Source organism: Rousettus aegyptiacus, unplaced genomic scaffold (assembly GCF_014176215.1).
Source record: "Rousettus aegyptiacus isolate mRouAeg1 unplaced genomic scaffold, mRouAeg1.p scaffold_m13_p_11, whole genome shotgun sequence".
Lineage (NCBI taxonomy): Eukaryota > Metazoa > Chordata > Mammalia > Chiroptera > Pteropodidae > Rousettus > Rousettus aegyptiacus.
In genome coordinates, this window is record NW_023416286.1 from 60,056,665 (window position 1) to 60,078,764 (window position 22,100).

Consider the following 22,100-nt stretch of genomic DNA (forward strand, 5'->3'; position numbering starts at 1 on the left):
TGCATTTAAAATTAGCGAAACATATTTTGTTTTCTTCTGAGAAAGGACTCATGATTATTTCTGAATAAAAAAAAAAATAATAAGCCCATTTATACCTTAACCGTTGTTTTAAAATGGAAGTACTATTGCACTATAATCATTATTTTATCTTAAATCTTATGTTTTATGCTGTATTTGTATTTTAATATTTCTGAATTTTTATAAAATATTTGTGGACTTACGGGGTATGCACATATTCTTTTTAAAAAAGAACTGGCTACTGGCTACTTTTATAGAAATTAAGGTAAGAATGTAAACTTTGTTTTCCTACTGCATATTAATAATAGATGGAATAATAAATGTTCAAAAACTATCCAACTATTCTAGAATCTTAGGATCTTGGGACTAGAAGAGACTTAAATGTCATTAGGAACCCTTCCCCGTAGAAGCTGATTCAGTAGGGCTGAGGTAAGTATGGGAAATCATGATTGTTTATAAAGCTCTCCAGATGATTCTGTTAATAAGTGAGGTTTGGGGAATGTTTACTAGAGTATAGCCTCCAGCCAGTGTGCCATCCCCCCTTACGAGCTGTCAAGTAGAGCCTCAGGCCATCTTGGAGCCCCCCAGAGTGAGAGAGAACTATTTGCCTGTAGAGAAAGGCTAGTCCATTTTTGGACAGCTTAATATAGGTATGTCCACAATGATCCAGAAGCTGTCTACTAGCAATCTCTAGTCTTGCTCTTTTGAGCTCTTCTGAACAAGTCTAATCCTTCCCTATTTGACAGTATAGCCCCTAGAGCATTTACAGATAAGTAGTACTCTGTTCCCAGCAGTTTCATTAATTTCTAACAAGAGATCACAAGCCCCTTCTCTTTCCCAGTCATCCTGCCTTTGTTTCTTGTTTGCGTTTGTGATAAAATCCAGTGCTCCAGGTTTGGCCTACCCACTTGGAACTAGATTGTTCCTGTGGCTTTCAGGGATCCTAAGGGATGCTATCAAAGGCTGCAGTGGTAACTTGGCCTGGGCTGACCAACTCCAGCGTACTCTCTGTGCTCTCCGGCTCACTCCTCTTTGGAGTCAGGTCTAAACATCTGGGCTTGGTGAAAGGTAAGAGACTCCATAAGCTCCTGGCTTAGGCCAGATGCTCCAGTCCACTTCACCTGAGGTCTGCTGTGGTGTTCTCGGCAGAAGCCCCAACAGACTATAAGGTGGCACTCTGCTTTCCTTTATTGTTAATCTCTATTTTCATTTCTGTAACAATCTTATAGAAACGATAAGCTAGGCAAAGGCACCTGATTCCCATGCTTATTACTGTCATATCCAACATGCTGGATTGTGCATTTCATAGAAAAGCTAGAATTGCAGGATAATGTAAACTCAGTCTCGATGGCTCCCCTCCCAGTTTCTGGTGGTTTAAATGACTAAAATTACTTGGCTCATTTCCGCATGACTGATACGTTGTATCTGAAAATCCAGATTTATAAATAATTCTTTACAGGGACCTCCTCTCTGGTCTCCTGGCAGCCTTTATGCTTGCTGCAGGTATTTTTTTTTTTTTTTTTTGTCTTCCGACTAAGGCCAATTGCTCACATATTGCAAAGATATCATGCATATCATTATTAAGAATTTGTAAATCTCAAGATTTCTGGGGAAGTTCTACATAGGCATTCTAGCTGTCCCTTCGTTTTAGGATACGTACTAATGTATAACTGAGAAGCTACTTTTGTCTGTCATTAGAAATTTGAGATAGGCAGCAGTGCCATCCCCTCTCCCACCCCCTTTGAGGACTTACCCAGAAATGTACAAATTATGGTATGAAAGGGGAAGTCTTCAGACAAAGCTAATTTACATATTAGATTTTAATTGGATTGAAATCGAAGAACTATCCACTTTAACCCTAGCTGTCCTAGGACAGGGGCGGCGGAGGGGAGGATGGGATTGTAGCTGTTTCTGCTTTTTGTGCTCTCGGCATACAGGAGGAGCCCTTTTGTCACCTTAGTCACCGATTATGTGTAAAGCAAAGTTGGAAAATAGACTAAAAATGAATCAAAAGCAAAAAAGTAGTATTTTAACCATAAATATTTTTATTAAATGTGAAAATACACGGGCATAAAAATAGTACCCATATTTGTGACATGTCTGAGACCCATTTCAATTAATTTTCAGTTTCTTCATTAAAATTAAATTGAGATGGATTAGGTTACTTAGTCTTGTCTCATTCAAAACAAACTGTAGTCTTATAGGAGGAACATCTTAACTTCTCAAACATCTCCAGTTTTTATCTTCTCTGCTTTCCATAGCAGATAAGAGGTCCAACCACAGATGAGTGCAACAAAACCTGTTACTATACACAAAGCCACGCAGTGGCTAATTTTACTCTTAAATCATTCAGCAAATGAGATCATCCATTAAAAAAAAATTATAACATTTGCCATTAAGAATAAACTCTGCTGCTAAAAGGAATGATCTAATTTAATTTAGAATAAGGGTTTTATTTGTTGACAAATTAGCATTTGCCTTCTTCCTTTATAAATATGGAAAAGTAAATTACAGTCAGTAAAATTCCATGAATTTCTCTAGGTTATACCACTGATGTGTACTCAGTGCAGACTTTTTGCAAGGCCTGTCACCTGTACCTTTGAGGCACATGGCTCTAACACAGACCTGACAGGAACCATTTTTAACTTAAGCATCTTAATGCATTTTTTTCATGGTAAATCACATATAATTCTGGCCAATTTCATATCTCAAAAGGTTAAATCTTTCATTTTTCACCATAAATAGAAATGGTGCCAATTTTAAATTGTAATTCAGCTAACTTTTTTTCCTACTCCGGTATCAGTAGTATTTTTCTCTTAAAAAACTTGAGGGTAGTTTTTACATTCCACTATCAAAGTCCTCAAAAATTATGATTCCATACCGATATTTAAAATAAACTTTTAATACTGACTAAGACACTTTAAAATTAGTATTATGTTACATCCAATTCACATCAGTAAGTTACTGAAGTCGTTTTCATTTATCCACGGTAAGAAAGCATAAACTTTCAATAATGGGCAATAAATTATTCTCTTTTTATAACTTTGTCACATGTATAAGCTGATATGTTTAATACTTGCTGCTGTGGAAAATATCCACAATGTATATAGACTAGCGATACTTCACTTCTGGAGCTCACCAAAAAGGAATGGAGGCGTTTAAGAAGGAAACATACTACAGGTAAGGCAGAGTGCCCCTCTGATTTTACTTTTTCAGAAAGAGCCATAAAGGTTACCCAGCACCCGCTGTCTCTAAAAACAGACTAGAGAGTGGTAAGTGAAAGCAGCCCAAACCAAAGTCAAATGCTTTCTTGGTCACCTGCTTTCCATTGCATCATGATCTCCATCTAACCAGCAAGAGGAACAGCTATCCCTTTATACATGTTTTTCCACAGTCACTGTTAAGGAAACATGGTGTGACTTTTCCCATTCAGGTGGATACCAGAAGCCTGCTGATGCCCATCATGACGGAAGGGTTGTTTTCTTCATCGATCAGCAAAACAGATTCCAGAGAATTTTCCTCAGAGGCAATGCCAGTTGGCATTATAGCTTTTACTCTCCAGTGAAAACAGGCAAGAAACTGCACATCTCTGTTATTATAACTAAATTAAATCCACGGTAAGACTTTATGAACAGGAATTATGGTTATTACAAGTACAGAAAAAATAATACAAACAACTCTCTGGGCAGCAGGCTGGCAAGCAGTGAGGTAATGGGTGTCCAGGACATGGATTCATGTGGCCCAGCCTGCAATTCTTCTGACCCCATGGTGTTGGCAACTTATGATCCTCTCCTCTGAATGTAAGGGCAAGTGATTTGATATTTCCTTTGTTCTGACTGTGTGTGAAAATTCTTAGTTTTGAAAGAAGGTAGAGGCCATTGCCAGATTTCGAAGAGGTCACAGTGACATAAGATTGAAAAAAATATTTCTGATAAAACTGATTAAATAAAATGAATTTCCCTTGGAAATTATTTTTGCACTGGCTTGAATTTTGAGACACTGGAACAAAATGAAAGCTGCAAGTTGTTCACTGGTTTTCAAAATGCATTGTTAAGTTTATTGGTAAGAAATAGATGCAAAACTTATGTGTTTTACCCAACTAAACTATGTAATTTTTGTCTGTTTAAAAACAAATATTTTCTACATATGTTTCAGGATGGCTGTAGAAGAAAATTATTTGTGCTTGGCTGCTGTAGACATTACTGGTCAGGATACCTCCCACAACTAGAATTAAAATGCCTGATTCCATAAAAACAATGTATTAGACTTACACTGCTTAAAATGCTGAGATAAAAACCTTTCTAGAATAAAGGTAATAATTCTTTAAAGTAATTATTAGATTTTAACTGCAGCATCAATAGTTTCATAAATATTTAATGTTCTTGATTAAAGTAACACCCATCTCTTAGGGAAAAAATTATTGAATATACAAAGATTGAATAGTTCATTTCTTGAAAGCTAAGAAGGTATCCCAAGAAGAGTTGCCATCTTGATAGTGGAAATACAGCCAGAGCCAACTAGATTTGTGAATCTGGTTTTTTTTGTTTTTTTTTTTTTATAGGCAGGAGGAAATCTAGAGGCATGCAGGCCTGGTAATAGGGCAGGTCCACTGTTTAGCGCCCACCTTCAACAGGTTCCACGTGGGAGTCACTATATCCAAGAGGGGCAGCCAGGAGGTAAGAGAAGCTGTGCCACTGTATTCATTAGAAGTGGGAAAGGGGCATTCTATTTACATTGACTAAGCAACTTTACGTTCCTTAGCCAATCCTATTATTGGAAATACTTCAGTTAAAGTATTTCACTTTGAACTTCAGCAATATTTTCAATAATACCAATGCTATATTACCTGACCTTAACTTAATTTGTTGTGTTTTGTATTAAATCTAAGGGCCCAGAGGTTTTGTAATTCTGTTTCAGTGGTTTTCAGTATTCTGTTGCAGGTACTGAACAATTTGGTAGCAGTTTCTCTATAAGATTGGTTCTACCCCTCCTTCAGTGACAGCCATGTTCATGCTAGTAGGGAGATGGAAATGAAGCTGGCTCTGAAATTTAATAAATATTTGCAAGTGACTGGACTGACCAAAATCTAAGTAAGGCTGTCCCTAAGAACATACAGCTCCAGATGTTAATATTCTCATTAAGAATGCTGAAATATAAGCTGTTCTCGTGAAGATTACAGCTCCTTCCACACATAGGCACTGACATACTGTGCAAGGCTGTGAAGAAAATTTCTATATATTCCAGTACAGAAACATACAAAATATGTGAGCACTGCCATGGGTGGGCCTGCCTCAGACCCCTTCTTCCAGACATTCACAACAGAAACATACGCCACTTTGTCAGAAACAGGACCGTTCCTCACCTCCCTTCCCTCATCAGCCTCAAGTCTAAAAAGGATACAAAGAGATTTTTCTTCTTAAAACAACTCTTTGGTCATGGACAAACAAAGATTTGAAATTTTTTTTTCATTAGGATCCTGGAACAGGGTTTCTTTGTTTTTAATCTTTAAAAAATTAAGGAAGAGGAGAAAAAAAAGCCAGTTTAATTGAAGTGGAATTTAAATCTAAAAGGTCCGCCTGAGCTGAAGGGATTGAACCCTTGCCACGAGTTCCAGCTTCTGTGGAAAGGGTTGCCACCACCTCCTTGTTGGCTCTCTGCATCCAGGGGATCTTCTCCGTCGTCAAACTTCTTCCTCATTTCTATAAAAGAAACCAGCCAAGACTCATGGATTGACTAAGGTGTGAGGTCAGTACTTGAGAGGTAGGATCGGGGAACCAATTACCAAAACACTTGTGCCTGATCTTCAAATCTCCCATTCCACCCAGATCAGAGGTTTGGTTTCACAAAAACAGACTAGAAAAACATCAGTCACATGGAAGGGGGTGAGCGCCAGGGTTGAAAATGGCTGTCATTGACATTCAGGCCCCCTAAATCCTCTCCTCACAAGAAGCTACCCAAGGAAATCCTTCTCTGGAAATAATAATTGCAGAGAAAGAGACCTCCAAAAGTCACACTCTTCTGATCAAACAGCCAGGTCACCATTCCAACCCCAGTAATGAAGTCAGCCAAGCACAACCTCATCAATCCACCAAGCTTTCTGGCGCTTCACCATTAAACCTGAACGGAACTAAGGTCCCTCAGACCTGAAGGTAAGCAAGGTCACCTCCACTGCTGTGCCCGTTAGTCCTGAGGAAAAGCCCTAACTGGAAGAGACCAATGCAGATTAGGAGAAAGGAACATTACAGGTGGCAGAAGAACAAGCTAATATCCTCAGAGATTAGAAAACTCTGAGTAATTAAACCTGCAGTTCTTCCTCAATGCGTGCTCGTGACTGTCAGCCCCAACTCCCTGCCTGACGTAGCTGCCACACCTGTGCACACTAAGAGGCCAGAACCACCAAAGGAAGTTACGGACTCTCATCTGCTGAATAAAAGAACAAACCGTATGTATCTTACTGTATACTCGTATTAAGTACACTTCTGTCTCTCTTACTGGCTTATAAAACTATTTGAGAACAAAGGATCGTTGAACTTCAATTCCATAGCATAAGTAAGTATTCAAGAAAGATTTGTCACATAGGCATAAAACTTGATTTCCTTCTATTTTTGTTGCAGTTGTCTAGCTGAAATCATAGCTTCTGCTCCCAGGGACATGGAAAGCCACAAAAAGCAGTAAGTTTTAACTTAACATTAAATCGCCCCTGGAAATGTCCAAGTAGTGCCAATATTACCTAAATTCCTAGCTGTCTCATTCTTTCCAGGCCATTTAAGCTTATGATAAGTATAATGAACTTTTAAGGCAAGGTTCCTGGGCTAGATACATGCTCTTCTCCCACCACTGCACATTCCAGCCTGATATCTCGTTTCCTAATCAAGCTCCTGTAAGTTTGGTATAAAACAGTCGTCACTGATCTATGCAGTTGGAAGAAACCTAAGAGATCCCTCCCCATCACTGTTGTGCTTTCATATCACAGGTTAAAAGAAGCCCATTTTTTCAAGTAGAGATAAGAGTCAAACTCAGGCCTATTGATTCCATATTTGTTTCCTTTCCACTGTGCTGCAAATATGAGGGCTCCCTGAGTCTTACAAGAACATACAGAAAACTGGACTTCTGAAACGCAAGGCTGGGACCAGCCCCGGGGCTGCCATCTACAGCAGACAAAGGAAGAGGGCTAAGTTGCCAGTCACCAATTCAGCCATTTCAAGAGAACGGAACATGTTAAAGGCAAGTGATACCTGGATCAGAGAGGACTTCTTTGGCAGCTGCTATGTCAATGAATTTTTTCTCAGCTTTTTTCTTTTCTTCTTCATTCTGGAAGTTATCTGGGTGCCACTGCAGTGCTAATTTTCGGTATGCTTTAATGATTTCTTGCTTTTTGGCATTTCTGAGGGATTTTAAAAATTGATTAATAATTAGTTAAGTACTCAACACATAGCCACAAAAAAAATGAGACAGTTAAAAATCTCACTGGCAAACTAGCACCCTGCTTTTCCTAATAGTGCCAGCAGTGTCACGGGCTGACCGACACAGCTCTGGATGGATGATCATTAAAACTGACCGGGCTTCCTAATTTACTTGTTTACTAAGATCAGAATCATACTGGGAATAAATGAAAGTCCTCCTGATCTTTACGATTTTCCCATAAAAAAAATTCACATAGACCCATTTTTAAACTTTCTAAATTTGTAAGCTACCATGATTTATTGGCATTAAAAGAGATACTTTGAAGCACACTTTCTATTTTGCTTGTATATTAGCTTACTTAATAATTAAAAGACCAATGTTTGTTCAGGGAAGATCTGTCTTATATAAAAGCACATGTTAAGTTCAATATCCCATAGTATCTACAAGTTGATTCTAAAAATACCACTTTATTTTTAGGACTATAGTTCTTTCCCCATCCCCAGCAAAAAAAAAAAAAAAAAAAAAAAATGCTCACTCCTACCCTCTTTAAGAAATGTAGTCTAGGGACCTATTCATGCTACAGTATATCTTCATCACCAACTACTAATTCTCCATAGTTAAATTACTAGTCTCTATCAAAGAAAGTTGTAACGTGGAAAGTTGTAACGTGTTCAGACCAGCTTATAAAGTTAAGACTGTTAAAGGTTTAATTTATGACTGAAATTTCATAGAGAAATGAATCCAAGAGGGGAAAAAAAGAGCAATGATTAGCTTTAAAACAGTTGATTAAAAATAATGCAAATTTCAAATTTACCTTTTTACTCCCAAGATTTTATAGTAATCTCGTTTTTGTGACTGTTTCAGTAGTCTCTGTGCTTTCTCTAGACCTTCCCGAATCTGCTGATCGTTTTCATTGTGTTCCTGAGCAGTTTCATAATCCTGGATAGCTGTCAAAATGTTTAAGATTGATGCTGTTATAAGGAATCATAATTTGTAATCTTTACTTATTCCACAAAATTGACACGTCGCCATCCCCAACCCTTTCACTCTTTTGCCATTACTACTAAGAGCCTAAGAAGTGATACCTTAGAAATTTTGTTCACAAACTTATAAAAGGCATAATCAAGGCTAAATGTAGTAGCTTATTACTGCCAGTCAATAAAATTCACTGCTCTTTGTTTCCACCCTCCTACAAGTCTGCTCCACACCTATGAGGTGTTACAATATCAGCACTTCATACAGAGCACTCTTAAAGTGACTGTTACATAGGAAAACAAGACAATGGCAATACGGAGGAATCAGAGGCTTAGAATGGCTCACCATGCAGAAGCTGTACAATGTGGTTTACTCTAAATGTCGTCTTTCCTTCTGGAAGTCTAGCATTTTGGTATGAACAAGGCAGAAGGTGTGTACCTCCCACCCCACAATAAGTACCCTGGTACACAACACTTCTCACATGCTGAGGAATTAGCTTATGCTATGATTTCAGAGATGCTTGGAATCTTCTACCTGGTTTCCTATGAATTTTGCCCCCATGAGCCTTTTCCTCTGTGGATCTTACTCTGTATCATTTCACTAGAATTAAATCTTAGCCCTGAGTACAGCTATATGCTGAGTCTTGTGTGTCCTCCTACCAAATCTGGGGATGGTATTGGGAGCACCAACAAATTTTTCAGTGTTCTCCCTGGATAGATGTCTCAAATAACGGACTGTTGGGTTCAATTTCTAGTTTCTTTGGAACTGCATTTCATCATGGGAAAAGAACTCTCTGGATAACATGCCTGAGCATTCATCTTGGCAGGTTAAAATGAGAAAGATATCAGATAAAGTCCATAAATTTAGTTACCCTGCACTACATAGAAAAATGAACCAACACTTCCTTTGGCCCATGGCCAAGGGGGCAGGGGAGGGGGAGTGCTTTAAAAGCTTTAATCCTAATTCCTGCCTCAGTGCATTAATAGTAATATGAAACATTAAATACTATTCTGACATCATAAAATAACTTTCCAATTTAGTACACCAACCATCATAAATAGTTGAGGTTTAACTCTGCAATTAAAACCCAAAACACAACCTGGCAAGGAAATGTACTTTGAAGGAATTTAATACAAGAGAATAAATTTGCAATATCTGTATCTTTGCTACTTAGCAAACTCCACATTTAAAACATGTTTTAAATGTTGAGTATCTCCCATAAAGCAGTCTTCAATATCCTGTCTTTTATTAAAACTTAAGGTAATTTCCTAAAATAGGAAAAATATAAAATTATAGGTCATTTCATAAAGTCACATTATAACAGATATGTAACTTCAGAAACTTAATATGGATGATGTAAGATTTACCATGGACAAAAATTAAATACATGAGATTCTACCCTCCAAGGGGGATTTTCAGGAAAAAAAAAAGTGACACCCAATTATGTTTATCCCATACTGAGCAGCTATGAAGCAGTATAAGCTAGAAATAGGCCCTGAATCAACAGTATCTTATGTATTAGCCAATTCATTTTCTAACCTCTGAATCTGAGAAATCTCCTTCCCCAGTTTTTTCTTCTATATTCCCTTCACTCAATTCTTAAGGAGTGATGCATCCAACCAGGTCAAGATGGCAGGCAGTAAGTGTAGGAGTTTGCCTGCTCTCCAACCATCCCACCAAAATGACAAAAACAAAACAGCGGACTGGAAATTCTGATAAACTCAAAGAGAAAACACAGATGGGATCATATTAATAACTAATAAACCTATGTGGAAAGGGCCACAATCCAGATGCTGTTGAAAGAGTCCCTAATAGATTTGGAAGCGTTCTGACCAAGGATCCTCAGTTTAGCGAGCAAAAGTAGCTTTAAGGCACCCATCAGGACAGTTCATGAGATGACTTAAGAATGGCTGGGTAGGCTCTCCCTTGTACGTGGAGCAGCTGGAGAATCAACCCCACTGGAGCCCAAGAAGCAGCCTCTAAGCAGAATAGAAAATGTGCATTTTGAGGACTCCTGATGTAGCTGGTGGGACCAGGAAGAGATGTAGAACTGAGCCCACAGATACTTAAGACCTCTACAATGGACCTGGAACAAAGGAAAAGCAGTTCCATCCAGCATTTAAATATACCAGAGGACACCACTGGAGAAGTAAAATGAGTAAAGCCCCGCTCATTCTGACAAATGGGCAAGATGGCAAGCGCTTTAAGGTAAGTCTTCCTGTGAACAGGTCCTACTCAAAAGTCAGCAGTGAGCTCCCCAAAACAGAAGTATTTGAAAAACGAATATGCACAGTTGCAAATGACTCCACACTCTCATTCTACCAATCCATTAGCAAATCCCAAATCACCTTCCCTTCAACAGAATTTAACTACTCACGATTTCCAGTTACCCCAGTTACCCCCGTCATGCAGTCCTTTGTTAATTCACCTGAATAGCTATGATAGTTTCATAACAGCTCTTCCACGTTCCATCATTATTCCCCCAAAAGTCTATCCTTAATAGAGTACATCAGACCTCCAATATAAACATGCCCATGGAACACCAACTTTCTCATCCTGGATATCATACAAAACACGGTAAATGGGGGAGCTCCATTTTCAGCAAAACAATTTGAATAAACTACATAGGGCTGCTAAAATTAGCTAGTATCAACCATGAATCCAAAATGAGAGGGGGAAGCGAACAGACCCAATGGCAAGAGATCACAAAATGCCAGCAAAATATATTTTATATGAATATGGGCTCACCCTGAAGTGACAACCTATATCCTTTGCATATTACAAGAACCATGAAATCTAGAGCAGGCATAGTGGAGATAAAGCAGAGGCCTTACTAGTGAGAAGACAGGAAAAGGGGAGACTACAATGAAATAACAGATAGCCCTGGGCAGCGCATCTCAGGAAACTCGGCAACCATGTGCTCCCTGAAGGTGAGGGGCTCACCCTTAAGTGCAAAAGATATGCCCCTTTGATGTAGCAAAGGAAGTGGGCAGAGGGGCAGCAGGGCTGGCAGCAGACGATCTCCTGGACAAGGTTTGGTTCAGAGAAGCAGAGAGGGCAGGGCTATACAGAAAGGCCATTTTAGCAGGAAGCAGAATGTCTGTGGAAACAGTGAAGCAGAGAGTATGGCAAGTGTTAAGTATTAAAAGCTGCCCTGTCCCCAGCACCCCCTTACACACATACCCCCAGAGGACTTTCCCACAGATAGCTAGGACAGGGTAGTTCAAGTCACTTTGTGATGAGCAACATTTTTTAATGGCACAACATCAATTCAAAGATATTAAATTTTAAATTAAAACAGGAAAAGACCACCAAAACTTACCTGATGAACATGCATCAGAACAGCCAAAGCATACATGAAAATTCTAAGAAAATACTGTGGCATGAATTTTTAAAACTTAATTCAATCACCTCTATTAAGGGTTATCACCAAGCAGAAGAAGAACTCAGCAAAGAGATAAGACAAGGAGAAGAGAAAAATGTGGGTAGTCAAAACTCAAGAAAAATAAGAATAAAAACTATCACAGAAGTGAAGATGAAAAGGAGCAAGAGGGAGAAGAAGCATATGGGGGAAAAATAGGAATCCCCCAAAAATGAAATGGAAATAGCTTAAAAAGACTAGAAAATTGTAGCTATAGCTGAGCAAAGAGAATACAACCTATACATAATTGAACTTTGGAAGCAGAAAACCAAATCAATAGAATAGAACAGAACTCAGATTAAATTTAAGAAAACTTTCCTAAAACAAAAGATAAATCTATATATTCAAAGAGCACACTAGGTACCAGGACAAACCGGATGAGAATGGTTAACATCAAATATATCCTAGTATAACCACACTTGAAAGAAAAGAGCTCTTTGGCTAGACCAAAAACAACGTGGCCCAAGATTTTCCATAGCAATCAATATTCATTGCCCAAAAAGTAACTACACGATATATAAAACATTTGTGAACAGAGGATTTTATTATCTACCCAAGCCATCCTTCCAATATAAAAGGTACAAGTATCTTTGAACACAGAAGTCAGGAAAAAGTTTTCCCAGGAGCCCCTCTAGGAAACTACTATTATGAATTCACCAATTGAATGCTAGAGAAACCACAGCCAAAGGAAGGATGGCACAGGTTGAATATATTTAATAAGGAATGAAGACTAAAACAAAACAGGGAATTATAGTGATAGAGTAGAATGTTGGCCTTCACGAGGCAAAAGGAAGAGCTAACAAAAATGGGAGAAGAAAGAGGAAAGAAGATGAGGACATTAGCTCATCAATTCCCACCAAGTAATCAGAAAACATCACCCATTGGTAAGTCAAAGGCAAATACTTGAGAGAAATTTATTAACACGTTATTAAGTGGTAGAGGAAAAGGAAAGAAAAAATATGCTAATATTGTCCCTCACTGTAGAAAACTAATAGATATTGCCCAAAGGAAGAGGCCTAACAAAACTATAAAAATAACCAAGAAGAAAAATACCAACCTTCCTATCATAATAGTACACAAAATACAGCTAAATAGCAAATTTTCTCAGCAAAACAAAATGTCAGAATTCAGACCAAATATCTGTCACATCCATAAATGTAAATATGTCTAACTCACCTATTTAAAAGAATTTCATATGGGATCACAAATCAAAAAACCCAACCCCATGCAAGAGACATACCTGAAACCAAGTTATTCCAAAAAGCTGAAAATATAGTCAAAGGTTCACCAGGCAAATGCAAATAAAATGCGATTCACAGTCTTCACATCAGAAAATAGAAGTTAGGTCAAAAACATTAAACAGCGAAAAAACTGGGGAGAGGGATTTTTTATGTTCAAGGCTAGAAATCAAAAAACTATCTGTGCATCAAATAAAACAGCAACATTTATAAAGCAGAAATTATAAGAGATATTAGGAGAGACTTATAGACACTAGTGGGAGACTTTTAGCCCTGTTCATAACAGACAAATGAACAATAAAAAAAAAAAAGGCAAGAAAAAGACCATAGCATTAGACAAATTTGGTTGATATGTCAAACTTTCCCAGAAACGATAGTGTTCAATACTTTCAAATCCCTATGACTCATGAAGTTATCCATTTTAGGTTATTAAATAAATTCCAAAAAATGGAAATACTAAGATTATCTGATCACAATGTTGTTTAACACTAGAAATTAATAAATCAAAAAATGTTTCCCACCACTTAAAAAATTTTAAACTCCGAAAACTCTTAAATATAAAATTTGCAAAATATCTAATGAAAACACTACCTTTCAGAATCCATAAGACACAGCTCAAGCAGTGCTAACAGGATAATTCATAGCCTTAGTGGTTCAATAAGAATTAAAGGAGGAAAAGCAATCATATGATTCAAAGGGGGGTGGGAAACTGAAGGTGAACTACAGGCCAAAAAGAAAAATTAATGAAACAATAGACTGATAAGTCGAAAAGCTTATTTCTTGGCAAAAAAAAAAAAAAAAAAAAAAAAAAATCAGTGAGCACCTCTAACCTAATCAAGAAAAGGAAGAAAGCTCAAATCCAAAAAAAAAAAAAGACTACTTTGCTAAACTCACACTGATCCAGAAGAGACATAAAATCCAAACAGAACAATTGACATAGAGAAAGTTGTCAAAAAGCTATCTGCTAATAAGGCAGGCTTTCCACAGAGATCACAACACCTGACCAAATAATTATTTAAAAAAAAAAAAACTAATTAATAGTTTGCTATATATAAAAATCTAGGTTAATCATTTTTCCTCAGAATTTTTTGAGAATACTCAATACTCTCTCCTTCTGGAATTGGTAGGAGGAAGAGGAGTTCATCAGGAGAATGTAACAGTCATAAATGTGTAGGCTGCTTCCAAATACATAAAGGAAGATGGGACATTATTAAAGGGAAAGATAAGAAAGTTTGCAATTTTAACTCTCTCAGCAACTGATGGGAAAACTAACAGAAAACATTACACCCAACAATTGCAGAATACACATTTTCACATGCGCACAGGACATTCAGCAAGATAGATACTATACTGAACTACAAAACAAGTCTACATAAATTTAAAAGAAAACAAATCTAAATAAATGTAAAAGAAAAGAAATCACAGAATATGTTCTCTGACTACAATAGATTTAAATTAGAAATCAATAATCGGGTACCCAGGAAATAACCAAATATTTAAAAATTAAAAAAGATGAATCTAAAAAATCCACATAGCAAAGAAAAAGTCTTTGACGGGAAATTAGAATGCATTTCAAACCAAATGATAAATGGATATAAAATATGAAAAGTGCAGCTTTAAATGCTTATATTAAAGATAAAAAGAAGCCTAAAATCAGTATTTGAACCTTAAGCTGGAAAAGCACAAAAGTAAACTCAAAATAAGTCACAGCAAGGAAGTAAAAAGAAATCATTAAAAAAGAAAAATCATAGAAAACAATTACATCCATAAATAGGTTCTTTCAGAAGACCAACAAATTTGACCAAACTCTCGCTACACTGATCAAGACATAAAAAAGAAAATACAGATTTTACACTATTAGAGGAATAATCAATCACTTCAGAACATAGGCATTAAGAGAATTAGGTATTAGGAATTTCATGCCAACAAATTTAGCAATGTAAACTGAACAAATTCCTTGAAAGCCTCAACTTAGAAAAACTAACGTAAAATGAAACAAAAAATATAAATAGCCCTATACTGATTAAAGAAACCTAAATCATCTTGAAAAACCTTCCGAAATTTCACGTATAACCTTAGACTCCCCCAAAACTAAACTACTAATCTATGCCTGACTAGGAGACTTACCAATAATACAAACAGTATACTGACATATATTTTATACGTTATATGTACTATATACTGTATTCTTACAATAAACTATAGAGAAAAGAAAACGTTAAAGTCATACAGTAGCTACTGAAAATATCCACATATAAGTGGACCCACAAAGTTCATACCTGTGTTATTCCAGGGTCAACTATATATAGTTCAATTGATACGACGATCTAGAATTGGCAAAACTAATTTTATGATGGAGAAAATGAGAACACTGGCTGCTTGTGGGTAGTGGGATTGGGACTGACTGGTAAGGGACAAAAGAGCAAAGTAACATTCTATACTTTATACGAATCTGGGTTTGACAAAGACTTTTTTGACCAAAATTTTAGTCAGGTTTCTATGAGTTCTCTATCAGACTAAGGGCCAACCTTGGGCTTCTCTCTGTCCTGGTGGAATCCAGCAAGAATCCTACCAAGTCCATTTACCAAAAATCCCCCATCTTTGGTAACTGACCAAATTTGAACTTCATATCAGATGATCAAATTCTTCATCCCCAGCCCTGGCCTGCCTCCAGCAAGAATTCTATTGAGTCCATCTAGCAAGAATCCCCTTTGCACTGATGTTTCTTCTTAGTAATTTTCCATTCACTCACCTCTACCCTCCTCCTTGGTTATAATTCCCCACTTGTCCTTGTTGGAGTCAGAGTTGAGGCCAATCTCTCACTGCACCTTGAATAAAGTCTTCCCTAAGATCTTTAACAAGTGTCATGAGTAATTTTTCTCTTTAACAGGCTGCATAGGTGTTAGAACTCAGAACTGGTATGCTCCAGATTTGTGCATTTCATTGCATCTAAAATTACCTGCCCCCCTCAAAAACTGAAAAACAAGGAAGATAATAAGTAAATTTTAGTTAATAACATACCAGTTGAAGTATTTGGGGGAAAGTAAACCAAAGTCTACAAGTTTTTTTTGAAAGGTATCTAAAAAAGATAAACTGATGGATAGATGGAAGGAAAGACAGGTAAATGTGATAAAACAGTAATATATTTTAGAATCTAGATGGTAAAGACATGAGAGTTCACTGTAAAATTCTTTTCATCTCTCTATATTTGAAATTTGTCATACAATATTGAGGGAAATTCTTACCTCCTATGAAGCTGTCATAAAATAGACAATGATAATAAAGTTTTCTACCACTGTTTTATACATATTCGCCTTAGACAACAAAGGGAAATTTTTATACCAAAATATCTAGCACCAAATTATCATCACAGAACTCTAAGAGAACTGTGAGCTATTTCTGACATAGAAGAGGGCTGAACAATTTAAAGTCAAACTCCCATCAATGCAACTGCTTCTTACAGTAGACCACATTTTAACACTGGACTCTGAGGGCAAGCCTAACCATTGTATTTTAAGCTGATTTAAATGGTAATGAGATAAACTAAGTTTAACTCTACATAGGGACATAATGGAGCCTGCACTCTAACTGATTTTCATACATCAGTGTGCTCTCTACATGTGTTTTGTTGAAATTTTTATAGTGGAAAACAGATACTAGTGCTAAAGTACAAAGAGTTCCAGTTCCCATGAGATTATAAAATTTTAAATCTTGTGCTACAATTTCTCTATCAACAGTTAATTGTCACCAACTATATTCAAAGCACTGGAGTAGACAGACACAAATATAGGCCTTGTTCCATGTACTTAATCTGTTTCTACTTAAAATAGTAAGAAATTTGGAGAGTAGTTTTTTCCTTCTCTTTTAAAGAAGCTACTGCACTATCTGAGGTTATACTTTCTTGTCATTCTTATTAACTACCAAATAAAAAGCCAAAGCCAAAACATATCTATAACCTACTTCCTTCTATCCAAACTTACCCTCTGTCCTACTCAAGTGTGTCTGTCACCTTTGGGAAAGGCAAAGGACCCTTCCATTCTCCTGCCTCTGGGCTTCTGTTCCAGTTACATCTTCTCCCACACCTGGACTTCCTTTTCCTATCTTTTTTCCTTAATACTTTCTCTAACATTAAGCTTTTGATCATTTGGAAATTAGCCTCACAACATATCTTTTTCTAAATAATACTGTTTTACTACTGTGAATGTTTTCTGTTTCTCCCTCTACATATATATTAAGCTCATGGATTTCTTGGTATTCCCTACAGGAAGTCACAGCATTAGCACTATAGGGGATACAATGTTTTACTGACTGATATAGGCAGAGGTGCTCAGCCACACAGAGCAGGTAGCTATGTAGTCTTCTCTGTAACTGTGCACTTTTCAAAAGAAAAGAGGGGCTGTGTCTAGTGTGTGAATAAAAGTGCAGGCTGGATTTACAGTTTTCATGAGGTTTATAGCCAAAGGGTTAAGCAATCCCCATAGATATCTTATACTGGTTGTCTCTGCAAAGGACTAGCTATTTTCTTTCTGTTTCTAACTCCTTAGTTGAAGCAAAGGTAGATGCACCTAGTTCAAGATTTGGAAGGTTGAGAAATATCTGCTTTATAGATTTTATTTCCATAGTTATGAACGATATGTAAAAATATCATTATATAAGTGGTGTCCAACTTATAAAGCCAGCTTTAGGTGTGATCCTAAATATAGCCAGCATCTTCCAACACAGACCCATCTTTTCGCTCTCTCTCCCCATGTTAGGAGCCAGGGACCCCTGGACAACGACTCTGAAAAAAGCAGCAGCCATGAGAAATCGCACCTACCCAGGAGGGATGGTCTCCTCCTGCCTTGCCATGAGCCCTACAGCCCCAGGCCTGCCTGCCTGCCCTGCATGCTGCCCAACATGTATGTTGTGGCCAGGCACTTACTTGAAATTCTACTAATCTGAGATTCCTTTGGGTTAAATATTCTTATAAAGTAAAAATCGCTCCATGTTTTATATAAATATCTTAAATTTGGCCACTCTCCCTAAAATACAGCTGTATTGGGAGGCCTAAGAGTACTAAAGCAAGGAGGTGGTATGTATTTTGAACATAATACTTTCATGGAATGGGACGGGCCTAAATAGTGTCACTAGGAAGAGAGAGGGTACAAGAATCTGTGTATAGGACAACAACATAGGATGTCAAAGATGAACTACTTCATAGTTTTGCGTAGGCCAGCCTTTCATACAGAAAAAGCACTACTTGGCTCCTGTTCTCAGAATTCTGGATATTACTAGTAATACTAAAATATCAGCTCTGTCAGCTGAAGGTAATGCAGCAGTCATAGGTTGGACCTAGAAGCTATTTGTCCCATATAATATTGTTTGTAGAAAAGTCAATACAGGTTCCAAACAACTAACCTGCAAATGAGTATAATGGAAGTCATTTACTTTAAAGTGTACTAGGAGCACTATACTAAGCATTTTCTGAGCATCGTCTTATTTGTCAAAACGATTCTATGACATATGTACTATTCTTATTCCTATTTCACAAAGAAAGTAAAACATAACAGGCTAATTTACTCGACTGAGACTACACAGCAAAAATAATTGGCAAACTCCAAAGAAGATACACAAATAGCTAATAAGCACATGAAAAGATGCACAACAACACTAACCATGAGAGAAATGCAAATCAAAATGACAATGAGATATCACTTCACATTCATTAAGATGGCTCCTACAAAAAAAAATGAGTACTGACGAAGGTGTGGAAATACTGAAACCCTTGCAACACGGATGACAGGAATGCAAAATGGTGCAACGATTATAGAAAACGGTGTGGTGGTTTCTCAAAAAATAAAAAATTCAATCACTATATGATCCGGCAATCCCACTTCTGGGTTTATATCCAGAAGAATGGAAAAAAGGGTCTTGAAGAGGTATTGGTACACTCGCGTCATAGCAGCATTATTCACAATAGACAAACAGTGGAAGCATGTCCATCAACAGATGAACTGATAATATACAAAATACAGTATATACAAACAATGGAATAGTATTCAGCCTTAAAAAGGAAGGAAATTCTCACATGAGCTACAACCCTGAGGACATTATGCTAAGTGAAATAAGCCAGTCATAAAAAGACAAATTCTGTATGACTCTACTTATATGAAGCAACTAGTCAAATTCATAGAGATAGAAAGCAGCATGGTGGTTGCTAGGAAATGGGTGGGAAAATGAGAATGGGGAGTTGTTAAATGTGTAGAGTTTAATGAGTGCGGAATTCACTTATGCAAGATGAACCGAGTTCTGGAGAACGGCTGCAGACAATATGAATGTACTTAGCACGGCTGAACTGTACCCTGTGTATTTTACCACAATGGAAAATAAAAAACAAAAATGGCACAGCCAGACTCAAACTCAAGACATTCTAAATTCAACATTCTTTTCACTTTGACCTTATTAACTACATTCATTCACTTGGCAAATATATGACTACCTGCTATGCGTCAGTTAATGAAATAGACAAAAGTCCTCACATAGCTTAAGTTCTAGCCACTATAACTGCTTATCTCATAAGAACACTTGTCTCACCCAGTATTCAAAGAAACTCTGCTAACTGTACAGTACTCTGTCAAGTTTGCTCCTCAAAAAAGCTATTAAAAGAATTACTCATAGAGATCTGAAAAGCCACCTTCATTTTTCATGGCCTCAGAAGCATCCTCAAACAACGATCTTACTTTCCTCACTTTCTCTGAGTGGAATCCTGATAATTATCTTTCCTGATAATTCTGTCGTAAACCCCAAATTAATAAATCTCCACGTTCCATTATTCGCTAATCTAATTTTTTATTCATTATATACCATCATTTTAAATTGCTTATTTTAACAAAGGTAAAACCATGAAAAAGAATATGGAAAATCTTCATATTTTAACTCAGGACTTCAACATATTATTACTCAGCCTAGTTAAGTAAGATTATTACTCATTTATATCATGTACTAACCCTCTGATTCAAATCCAAACAAGTCAAATATTACCTTTCCGTTTCAACTCTACAGGCTTCTTCCCTCATTCCCCCAAATTTAGAGACTGAGCAATCATTCTCTCCAGGAGGTTGCTTAATTTCCATACTGTAACTCAAACATCCATTTTATGCTTGTAAAACCATAATTTAGAAAGATTCCCCAGTGTATAAGCACCTCCCCCCCCACACACACACACACACAAAGACAAGAAACTCCTATTTAAAAGAAAATTTTAAAGGAAAAAAACAGACTTTAAAGATATCTATTAAATTAGTATCAAGCATCTTTTTCTTCAAGAATTAAGCTATCGGGCTTCCCTAAAAAAAACGAGTCAATTTGACATTCAAGTTACGAAGGCATCCTTCAAGTTATATTTAGCAATCTACACAATTTAACCTTTTTTAACAGCTAAGCTTTTTATATTCTGCAGCTTCTCTAATTTCACAGTTAGAGCTGAGGGTTTATATACGGATGATGAAGAGTTTCAAAAGCTAATGAATGCAAATTCTAGAATATAGCCATCTCACTGAATAGACGCAGTAGCGCAAAGGCAGAAAGAACAAGTATACAAACAGGCTCCTCCATGTAGGTTACCTGCATGTGTAACTACTGTGAATGTACATGTTAAGCCTCAATCAGACCTCAAGGACTATACTATAAAAATGTCCCCAATATAGTAGTAGTCAGTGCTGCCATCACTCCCAGGAAACCACTTAGGACCAAGATTCTTTTCTAACTTTGGAGAGCAGGAAAAAGTGAATGATCAGTTTGCCTTAAAAAAAAAAAAAAAAAGTATCACAAACCTTTCTTAATTATAAATGTAGTTATCTCCTTTGAATAGGTGTTATCATTGTTGCAGATGCATACTTATTACACTTAAAGTTTTATCCATGATTACCACTTATCTTTTCTAACTTGTCTATAATAAAGTCTGAAATTTTTATTTTTATATTCTACTGAACTGGTTTCAAAGCATAACTTTTTCTTTATATGGCATACCTTTCAAGTTCTACTAAGGAAGAATAATTGTGAAGTTCTCTGCCATTTTTCTAAAATTGTCAACATTTCCTGGTACTCTGGTCAACTTGTTCTAAATGAAAGAATGTTAAGCATGTGCTAATTTTCATATACATCAACTTTTAGATATTGCAAATAAATTCCTTATAGATTTACCTTCATCATACATTTCTTCTATTAAATAGGCCTCTGCTCGATCTTTCAGAGCATTCACATTTTCGGGTTCCATCTGTAAAACTTCAGAACACACTCGAATAGCTTCAACGGGCTTCTCATCCTAAAAGTAAATGTGAGAAAAGGATTTATGGTTGCTATTTCATACGTTAAGATTTTACACTTCTGTGAATGAGTCAACTGTTACCTTAGAAAAGCAGTGGCAAATCCTTTCTTTTGAACGAATTATATATTCAGAAACACTTGGTTCTGTTTTCATGACAGTTTCATATTTGCTGGTCGCATCTGTGTATCTATTAAATGAGCAAATCATGATGAGTGACAATGAAATTCCATTTCCATAGTCAGAGAGACAATGTACTTCCTTGCAGAAGGAACCTGCTTAAATTCCTAACTTTACTAGCTTTCTAAGAACAATAAAAGCTATTTCAGCATTTTATGAACTGGTGAAAAGTACTAGTCATGTTATACAATAGATTACTTTCCTCAGTAATGGCAAACTAAAAGATATTTATATGCCATTGTGGCACAGTACTGCAATCTTCACTTTTAAATGCTGATGTTTTAAAACACAGCTATAATGAAGCTAACTATCAATGCCATTGTTCTAAAGTTTTCCATAACAGTAAAACAACTGTAGGAAACTGCATGGAGCATGTGAGACCTTGCTTTACTTCTTACAACTACACATTGAACTATAATTAGGAAATGAAAAGCTCAATTAGAAAATACTATACTTCACTATAAGAAAAAAAAGCTAGCTTCTGGGAAGGTGGAATAAATGTACTTTTCCCAATTCGTCTAACTAGGTACAATTAAATACCCTAGGCATTAGATATTTTTAC

The 22,100-nt window shown here is 36.7% G+C and overlaps 1 protein-coding gene and 1 long non-coding RNA gene across 2 annotated transcripts in view; one reads left to right on the top strand and one right to left on the bottom strand.

Moving 5' to 3' along the window:
• Positions 1-2,040: 2,040 nt before the first annotated feature.
• Positions 2,041-22,100, bottom strand: part of DNAJC3 (DnaJ heat shock protein family (Hsp40) member C3) — a 66,837-nt gene continuing 46,777 nt past the window's right edge. The window contains exons 8-12 of the mRNA XM_016158627.2: positions 21,443-21,548; positions 21,238-21,358; positions 8,237-8,369; positions 7,254-7,402; positions 2,041-5,717 (exon numbers count right to left, since the gene is read on the bottom strand). Coding sequence (XP_016014113.1) covers positions 5,560-5,717; positions 7,254-7,402; positions 8,237-8,369; positions 21,238-21,358; positions 21,443-21,548 — 667 coding nt within the window. The 3' untranslated portion in view covers positions 2,041-5,559. The remainder of the gene's footprint in view (positions 5,718-7,253; positions 7,403-8,236; positions 8,370-21,237; positions 21,359-21,442; positions 21,549-22,100) is intronic.
• On the top strand, positions 5,714-13,868 carry LOC107517654. Its single transcript, XR_004953387.1, has 2 exons — positions 5,714-6,689; positions 7,088-13,868. It is a non-coding gene; the product is annotated as an uncharacterized LOC107517654 (long non-coding RNA).